The sequence below is a fragment of the Telopea speciosissima genome, chromosome 6 (assembly GCF_018873765.1).
Source record: "Telopea speciosissima isolate NSW1024214 ecotype Mountain lineage chromosome 6, Tspe_v1, whole genome shotgun sequence".
Lineage (NCBI taxonomy): Eukaryota > Viridiplantae > Streptophyta > Magnoliopsida > Proteales > Proteaceae > Telopea > Telopea speciosissima.
Genome location: NC_057921.1, coordinates 54,425,129 through 54,434,276, shown reverse-complemented (window position 1 = coordinate 54,434,276; position 9,148 = coordinate 54,425,129). Strand labels below are relative to the sequence as shown.

At 39.2% G+C, this 9,148-nt stretch overlaps 2 protein-coding genes across 4 annotated transcripts; one reads left to right on the top strand and one right to left on the bottom strand.

Annotated features, from left to right (window-relative positions):
- The first annotated feature begins 556 nt into the window (after positions 1 to 556).
- On the top strand, positions 557 to 4,584 carry LOC122665246 (superoxide dismutase [Fe], chloroplastic). Of its 3 annotated transcripts, none has more exons than XM_043861338.1 (9): positions 557 to 668; positions 808 to 860; positions 2,327 to 2,401; positions 2,545 to 2,733; positions 3,158 to 3,329; positions 3,501 to 3,619; positions 3,807 to 3,833; positions 3,964 to 3,987; positions 4,104 to 4,584. In XM_043861338.1, exons 1-9 carry the CDS (start codon positions 611 to 613, stop codon positions 4,311 to 4,313), a joined length of 927 nt encoding a protein of 308 aa, XP_043717273.1. In that variant the 5' UTR covers positions 557 to 610; the 3' UTR covers positions 4,314 to 4,584. The 3 variants fall into 3 exon arrangements, with proteins under 3 accessions (XP_043717273.1, XP_043717274.1, XP_043717272.1); XM_043861339.1 differs by having other exon boundaries at positions 573 to 665; positions 802 to 860; positions 3,787 to 3,833; XM_043861337.1 differs by having other exon boundaries at positions 575 to 665; positions 802 to 860.
- A 1,448-nt stretch (positions 4,585 to 6,032) lies between these two features.
- LOC122664962 (ATP synthase subunit delta', mitochondrial-like) lies at positions 6,033 to 9,035 on the bottom strand. The gene is made up of 2 exons (XM_043861011.1): positions 8,669 to 9,035; positions 6,033 to 6,655 (listed from the first exon to the last, which is right to left on the bottom strand). Exons 1-2 carry the CDS (start codon positions 8,927 to 8,929, stop codon positions 6,311 to 6,313), a joined length of 606 nt encoding a protein of 201 aa, XP_043716946.1. The 5' UTR covers positions 8,930 to 9,035; the 3' UTR covers positions 6,033 to 6,310.
- Between the last annotated feature and the right edge of the window lie 113 nt (positions 9,036 to 9,148).

Here is a 9,148-nt window from a genome sequence, read left to right as displayed (position 1 = left end):
ACTAAGAGGATAAAACGACATTTTAATTTTGGGGGTAACCTTGCTTAACGTCAGGGGGAAGGTTGCCATTTTGACAAAATTTAAGGTGTATTTGTCATTTCGAATAGTTATAGGGGGTGTCTGTGAAATTTACCCTTTATTTTATGATGCCTAATCAAAATTTAGTTCATACAGTGGATTTTTTTTCTTTCTGAAATTAAGATTGCGTTTGGTATAATTTATTAGAATATATTATCAACCTAAAATGTTTCTTTTTGTATGCAAATCGACCTAAAATGCATTTCAAGAATACATAACAAACACAACATTGTAACCTCTTTCTTTCTTTTCTTCTTTTTTTTTTTTTTTTTTTTTTGGTGTTTTGAGATCGGAAGGGTATCCGACTTTAGGGGCCGACTAAATCCCCCCTTGGGCTCGTACATGACCTCGCACCACGCACGAACCGGGAGCTTTTGAGGGTAACTTGTTTTTTTTGGGTGATAGAAAAGGAAAACTTGTTAAGCAGCATTAGAGAGTTTGAGTAATGGTCTATGCCAAGTAGTCTTATCACTTCCCATTGCTCGCTCGATGGCTCTCCTCTCACTCTCAGAGCTTCTTAAGTTTTAGAGAAATGGCGCGAGGAGCAGCTACGGCTATTACACTACCTTGCGCACTTCTTCCGTGCCAAGGTCTCCATTGATACGCTGCACTCAAATTTCTGTTTTGTTTTTTTTTTATTTTTTTCCCGTCTTTCTGTTATGTTTTCTGCAAGTCAAAGATATAATTACTGTAAACTCATCACAGTATCGATTATCATGATTGAAACAGGTTTCCCTGGAGCCCCGGAATCAACCCGTCTCCTTCAATGGAGAAAAAGAGAGGTGGGTCTGCTTCATTCATTTATCTGTGTGGTATGGGGAACAGATAGTATTGGAAAAGACTAAACTTGAATTTCGAATTCCGTGGAGCAAATTTTGTGTGTGTGTGTGTATGTTGGGGGGTGGGGGGTGTGGAGATATGGCATGAGATAGAGCGGAACGGCGGAGTAGGAATGGTGTAGCGGACCCTGAAGTGTGTAGGGACTTTTCGAAGGCATAAACCCTAAACCCTAGACGCTATTCACTTTGAAATGACAGTTTCATTTGCAGTTCTTGTCATGGATAAGTGGATATTGTGTTTGGACAAGAATAAAACGTTGTCATGCTTGCTTATATCTTAGACTGGCTCAACTTCAATATTCCGTCCGTGCAGATAACCATGGCTATCTGGTTAACCTGTTTTTGTTTCATTAGTATCTATTGACTGCATCACACTCCCTCTGAGGGTTGTCCAAATCAGGGCCATTAGGATAACTTGTGAGGGTCTAACAGGTTGGTCTGCTGCTGTGACTTTGTATCTGTTTTTTTTTTTCCTGTGGTGGGTAGAGCAAATCTGTGGCCAAATGTGCGACATCCAAATCATAAACAAATTGGAATTTTGATTTTTAATTTTCATTGCAAATCCTTAATTACTCGGTTTTAGTTTTGAATGAATTATGTTTTTTCTTTAATTTAGTTATGTATTTAGCATTTTCAGTTGCAAGAGTGGAAGTAATACTCCCTAATAATTTTATTTTATTTTGGGTTAAGTGGATTCACCAATAATACAAGCTGCTTGAGTGACCTGAAAGAACTAGTAATAAAGGAAGTAGTTTTGGCTGTTGGTATTCTCGGTTGGGCTTTAGAAATGTAATAAAAGACAGGGCTTTTTGCTTCAGCATGTGAGGGAAATACCCCAGGTACTGAAGTTAGTGGACAGAGAGGGCGGCGGGTGGGCTAATCCCTTAATTATAGTGCTCTGATTGAATGGTAATGAATGGAGGGAACTTACCCGTAGAATGGTATAGATTCTGGGCTTGTAGAGAGGGTTCCTCCTTGAACAGACTCAACAAGACTGCTAAACGCCCCTGCCATACTAAGAGGTAACTAATATGATTGCAATACCTGAATATGCACTAGAAGGTTTTTTTTTTTCAATTGATAAAGCCTTATCCCATTTGGTGTTAGCTGCATGAACTTTTCTCTTAAGTGCCATCAAAAGACACCAGATTAATATCCAACAAATGAGAGTACTTCTGAAAATGATAAACTATTTACAGGACCTAATGTATCACCCAAGAAAAGGTGGGCCCAGTTTCCATTGTAGAGTCACATTCAGAGCATAATCTTGTGAGATGAAGAAGTCTAAAATAGTTTTTCAAGTCAAATGAACCTGGAAAGGATGATTTTTTGCCCATGTAGTCTTGAAAATGCTAATTCTTTAAGAACTTTCAGGACCATTGGTGTTATCTCTGTTGTTTATGTTGCAGAGAAAGTTTTCACTGAAGGCACTGCACGCTCCCATCACAGTGCAGATTGAGTTAAAGCCCCCTCCATATTCACTGGTAATATCGACAAATGCTCATGCTTTTACACTTTTAGTGTTATAGCATCATCGAAAAATTTTGCTGGCATCTGTTAACCATCTATAAGCACAATGAAACACTCTTTTCTTGTCTATGTCTAAATTTCAATTGAAATGTGGCAGAATTCTTTGGAACCATACATGAGCCGTGAAACTCTAGAGTACCATTGGGGGAGGCACCACAGAGTTTATGTAGAGAACCTAAACAGGCAGATTTTGGGAACTGAGCTGGATGGTTTGAATTTGGAGGATATCATAATTATGTCATACAACAAGGGTGATGTACTTCCTGCCTTCAACAATGCTGCACAGGTACATTGTCCTTGTCAGTGTTGTTTATATTAAGGTTGACTCGATCTTGATGGGGCTCTTGAGCAGGTCTTAAATTAAGAGCTAGATGTTTCTGGCTATTGAAACTTCAACTTAGATCATCTTCATTAGCCAACTATTTAAAAGCAATTGCAGTCCTTGTTTTCTAAGAAAGTTGCAAGATACTGAGATTGATTATAGATTCATATTTTCTGAGCCATATTTCAAGGGCTCTGGCCTTTGGTACCCCCAAGGAACAGCATCATTTCAATTAGTGCTGGAATGTTTACCCCGATTTGGACAATCTTTGGGCACTTTAATGTGGAATTGTTTATTTTATTTTTAAATTTTCGTTAGGTTATGATCATTCTGATTGAAGAGCTGGTTCATTCCGAATTGGTGATCTTTATCTTATGCCCATCCGCAGATCTGGAATCATGAGTTTTTTTGGGAATCAATGAAACCTGGTGGAGCTGGTAAACCATCTGGAGATCTTCTAGAACTAATTGAAAGAGATTTTGGCTCTTTTGAAAGATTCATCAATGAATTCAAGTCGGCAGCATCCACACAGTTTGGTTCTGGTTGGGTTTGGCTTGCCTGTGGGTAGCTAACATCTCTTCTCACTTTGTATTTTTAACTCTGCTTCTTATTTGATGAGCCATATTCTTAGTTGTACCTAAATTTAGTAATTACTTTTGATTTGGTGATCCACATAGATATAGTTAATCTTTATACTGAGCAACTTATTGCATTTTTTCCTTCGTCTCCAGATAAGGCAAATAGACTCGATGTGGGAAATGCTGTAAACCCTTGCCCATCAGAAGAGGACAAAAAGCTTGTGGTAGTAAAGAGTCCCAATGCAGTGAATCCCCTTGTTTGGGATTACTCGGTGAGTATACAACTACCACAACCTTATATTGTCACTCTGTCTTGTACGAGAATCACAGATTCTCCCAGTAACATACCTGAATCCTTACTATTTCGGAGTTTTCATTACATTATCATATTGTTAGTATATCATATCATATCTTTCACATGAATCTCATACATTTTTAATGGATTGGTTTTTGTTGCAGCCACTTCTCGGCATCGATGTTTGGGAGGTAATTCTCTGTCAGAACTTTGGAAAGAGAGAAATGTAATTGTGGTTTTAGTGCATATATTTATTTGGCTTTTGGTGCACCTTCTTTAACGTAACTTATTCTCTTGATGGATTTTCACTTGTCTGGACAGCATGCATACTACCTTGATTATCAGGTGAGTCCTTATCAATGAAACAGGAATGCCGTTAGCTTGCTGTTCATGACATAACTTTTGCTCCCATATATTGGATACCATATGTGGTCTAACAATTTGTTTGTTTTTCCTCAAAGAACCGCCGTGATGATTACATATCAATTTTTATGGACCACCTTGTATCATGGGAAGTGGTTAGCTCAAGACTTGAGATGGCAAAGGCTCGAGCAGTTGAGAGAGAAAGGGAAGAAATAAGGAGGAAAATAGAAGAAGAAGAGAACATGGTGGACAGTGAAGCTGTAGAGATGTACTTGGATAGTGAGAGTGAGGATTCAGAAGTTGAATGACCAAGTTTATAGAATAGCTTCATGCATTTGATGAACCAGAGCCACTTTCTGCGTATCTTGTTTCCGCATTTTCAACTAGGGATCAAGAATGTGATGACAGAGAGAAGATTTTCAGCAGCAGGCATTTTTCACTTATTTGTTTATTTTTCCAATTTAATGTTGTAACCATGAGAGGGCTTGTCCATTCAGTGTTGGTGTCCTTGTAACTTCATAACTCTGACACTGTACACTTGAGAAAAGTGCACCTTCCCATGGAGGACTGGGCCTTTAAGAGCATGGCCTTACAGTAAAAAAACCAAAGAGTATGATAGTGCCTGTAACCTTTATTAAGCCTGTATGGATAGGGTTCCTCAGTTATATGGCTAACCTTTACAAAGCTCCAAGGTAGTAGTTTTAAAATGGTTGAACCTTCTTGAGGTATTAGGCTAGGTTGGTTAAGGTGCATCGTGAGTTGAATCTATTTAAAGCTATTTGTGTTGCACAAGATATTGTTAGGACTCGCATTATTTCCCTATCTAGAAGTGTGGATTGGATATATCCCTTCTCTAGGCAAGGTTGTGTGTCGACCCACCCGTGGTGAGGTCAAATTTCTGATCAAAGAAGAGTTGGGTAGTGGGTTCTCTCAGGGTAGGAAGCGTATTTGGTGTTTGCTGTGGAAGCTTCAAATTTACTTGAGGTTTAAAGTGTTCTTTTGGATAGTTCTTTGTGATGGTGTGGTGGTTGAAGACAAGTTGTGTGGTTTTCTCCGTACTTGCCTTGTGTGCCCATTGTGTAAATAGTTTCCCTACTTGAAGGAAACTGTTTTTTTGATGAAGTATAATCTCACAAATCACACACCAATTCCAAAAGGTTAGCCGATTTTTAGGACTATGGAATGGCGGGTAGTTTCCCTACTTAACATAGTTTCAGTTTCCCTACTTAAAAGGAAACTATTTGGCACTTGTTTTTCTCTTACCGGACAAAATGAGAGTTCATCCACGTGACGAGTTCAGGTGCGGCGCAAAGGGTGCACCGTAGAGCCCAATCCAGAAAAAGCAGCCCCATGCCTATTTATGGAATTGAATCTTCAGCTTCCTTGGATAGAAAATGAATCTGCACCTCCATCTTTCAATCTATCATCACAGATTTCGGAAATCCAACAACAATTTGAACTCATCCATACCCACGTCTAACTGTCAAAAATTGTAAGCATTGACACTTAAACTGGTGTTTGAATGGCAAAATATGATCCATTGGTGATAATAAGGATTCATCTAGTTGATTTGAATCTTCAGCCTATATTTCTTTTGTAAAAAAGTTCAGAAGTTTAAATAAATCTCAGTTGTGTTGATTCTCATCACCTAGTACGTCACTTGGAATGGGCTCCAAAAAAAATTTTGGAGGTTGGGCCAATAGAAATTAGAAAGCCACATATCATGAATAGCCCTACCATCCAAGGATTAAATTGTGTTCTTTCCTGTGGAGCAAATAACAAATGCCCTAGAAATCCCCTTCAAGGTCAGGTTGCCAGAGGGAGCCTCTACAAAGAATATCATGTCTCAGCCTTCAATGTTCCTGTAATTAAGATCTTAGTCAGAGAGCAATAATCTAAACGAATTGTTAAGTTGGATATTTCCATCGTTCTGTTATGCAGCAAGGTTTATCCTCCTCATGACTCCCATTAAAACAATATCAAGTGGACAGTTTACAATGATAATGTTCAGAATGTAAGGCAGACAGTAGATTCAAGAAGTTAAAAATCTTCCGAATTCATATAATAAACTTGTCAAATATGAACAACTTACAACCTCCCCCAAGGTAAAATGCATCTCTAAACCAGAAAAGACAAGGAATGGGAAAAGGAAAAAGGAAACATTTCCAGAATTCCTTTGTTTCAAAAAATTTATTCAATATCCTGGAAATCATGGCAAAATCCAGAAAGGAGAATACATCCTCCTTGCATGCAATCCAAAGAAAGATTTAAGAAAACTAAAATTTTAATTGATCACAGGCCACCACTAGCCTGTGAGGGCTGAGTTGAGAGCACTATGGACGTCCACTCCAATTTGAGCTTCAGCTTTCTCCAAGTCAGTATTGGCTGTGCTGAGCTTCTGGGTGAACTCTGCAAGCCCCTTCTGGACAAGGTTTGGGTCAATGCGATCAATTGGTACTGCCTCGACTGCAATAATATCTGCAAAAGAGTTTGCATGGATGAATGCAAAACCACTGCTGATGAAGTACTTGGTGACCTCATTCCCTTCATGCACGGATAAGACACCAGGCTTCAGCTCTGAAATAGTGGCCACATGGCCAGGCAGAACACCCATCTGCCCAGTTGTTGCTGGGATTATGACCATATCAACCTGACACATGCAAAAAAGAACATTCAGAATACTGAGTAACTGATACTTCCTAACCCAACTATTGTGTTTACAAATAAGCTGAACTGAGATGGAGATGTCTAAGATTCCCATCTGGAAAAGTACCAGACAGATCCAACAATGGCATTTATCAATGAATCTACGCATGATAACGTCTTAACCTGTTTAATATAGTTTCCATCCATTATTTTTCTTACAGACCTTTCGAAGGTAGTCAATAACAAGAATTGTTAGAAGCATTTGAAAAAGTCAATATATTTACAGCCCACCCAAAAGTAAAATCACCTATACTGGAATTTGTAGGCTGATTTGAAGTTTTTATCTGGTATCTATCTGTCTCCAGGTCCAGTAGTTACAGGCTTCAACTCCCAACTCTAAGTTTTATGGTGTCATTAAATATTTAACTCAACAAAGCCGTATAGATTTCAAAGAACATTGGTTTTGATACATGCAGGACATTGCCTCAGTTTACATAAACTAACACAAAAGGACTGCGGGTAGTCAGCTTCACTACTTATGTCCCAGGTGAATCACATTAGCAAAAAAGTGGCCGAGTAATGGAACCTAAGGGAGCAATGCTACAGATAATGCCCCAATCCCTGGACCACAGCACCTACAGAATCCAGGCAATACTAAAATAGTCCTCGAATTGCCCCAAGTCCAGCCTGATCTTGATTACAGATAAGTCAAGGGGTATAAAGGAAATATAGGTAGCCTCCTTAACCTTCAGTGCCAGTGATGTTAGGACAAGTGTCTCTCCATAGCTGGTTCTTATTCCCCATGGCAGATAATCTTTTAAGAAGCTTTTCATGCTTAGCAGCATAAGTGTTAGGAAACAGGAGTTCAATCTCCCTACAACAGGATATAATGAAAATTCTTCCTATTGTTAAAAACACCAATGACATCAATCCTTCCTCTATGGCTTATTGACAAGTCATTGTTGCAACCAAACTACAATCACACAAATGCTCAATAATCCCAACCAAAAACATCAACCGTCAACTAATAACATTAAATGCTGTTTGTTTCACCATTCTTTAACCAGATGACAACTCAAAAGTATCGTTAACATCAACTTTAATGCCCAAAGTAAAGTATCTCTGCATTCAAAAATGACTACGGTAGTAGAATCGCATCATCACCGGCCATGTTGAAATCATGGATAGTTAGAAAAAAAAGAGAAAAAAATCCAGAAGGGATGCCAGCTACAGTAACCAGACACTCACTAGGAATCATCATCTAATGATGTCTAATTATTCGCATTATGTAGAATACTTCAAACAGAATCCAACACACTAACCATCAAAGCAGTTCATGAAAAAAATTTGGAGGTCACACCACATGAAGCAAATATACTGGAATCCTACTCATAATTAAACCCAGTATGGAGGAAACAGACCCTTCAGGAAGGGCGCTCACACGGTTATCCCACAAAGGCACTGATGCACAACCATCAATTCTCTTCATCTCAGAAGGCTCTAGGATTCAAGTTGGAGCCACTTCATTGAGTCAAATTGGAATAAGAATGATCAAGGGAATGAGCCGGTTTATTGTCAAACAGCTCTCCAAGTCAACCATCCTTTTTTCTTCTTAGAAATAAAAATGCATTTTCTAATCCAGAACATAATCTGACTACCTGACGCAATATGAATTGTCAAACAGCATCCATTGGTATGACGATTGATAATCACCAAGTGATTACTTCCAAAACCCTAGGAAACAAAACACAGCAATATCCAAGCTTGAAAAATTACCAGAACTCAAAACCCCAAGTTCCTAAATCAATCGATAGCATCTTTTCTTAGTAATTAAAGTATAAAACACTCAAAATCTCAAAACAAACCACATTTTCGAATCTAAAGGTCCCGATTTCGTGATAATCAGCATAATCATCAAATAAGGGGAAAAAAAAACAAAATAACCAAAGCCCAGAGGAAACAAAAGATAGAAACAAGGAATCAATAGGGAAAATAGGAAATCGAGAGACCAACTGACCTCCTTGGAAGAGAGCTCGGATTGGTAAGGAAGAACGAAGTTGACGGTCAGCTTCGAAGGGATCGAAGAAGGGGTCGAGGGTCTTGGTTGCATGAAAGAGAGAGGAGTCTTAGGTGGGTCGATGTTGGGGATCACCTTCTTCCATGCCTCTATGAACGATGAATCCCCGGTAGGAGTCGCCGGCACATCTGCGGTTGAGAGGGACCGTACCCTCATCATGGATGTCGCTCTGGACAGTAGGCGAGGGGCTTGTCGCAACATGGTTAAGCTTTCCGGTGGTCGCTCGGCTCGGCAGTGTCGGACTCTGTGACAAGAGCGAGAGAGAAGGTCAGAGGCGCGGAACAGTTACTCCCTTTGTTTGTCTTCTCTTCTCCTGCTACCATTTGTATAAGAGAGAATTCATTTGTTTCCCTGTTTTGCCCCCAACATTTTTCTTTTTCCCTCCTTCGAGGGGTTAGGAAGAACCAGTGAATCAACGAA

Excerpts from the sequence above, each read along its gene's own strand:
- LOC122664962 (XM_043861011.1), bottom strand. The coding sequence starts at position 8,929 with ATGTTGCGACAAGCCCCTCGCCTACTGTCCAGAGCGACATCCATGATG. Across the intron at positions 6,656-8,668 it reads CCGAGCTCTCTTCCAAGGAG|GTTGATATGGTCATAATCCC; the intron begins GTCAGTTGGTCT and ends TGCATGTGTCAG.
- LOC122665246 (XM_043861337.1), top strand. The coding sequence starts at position 611 with ATGGCGCGAGGAGCAGCTACGGCTATTACACTACCTTGCGCACTTCTT. Across the intron at positions 2,734-3,157 it reads CCTTCAACAATGCTGCACAG|ATCTGGAATCATGAGTTTTT; the intron begins GTACATTGTCCT and ends GCCCATCCGCAG. Across the intron at positions 3,834-3,963 it reads TCGGCATCGATGTTTGGGAG|CATGCATACTACCTTGATTA; the intron begins GTAATTCTCTGT and ends TTGTCTGGACAG.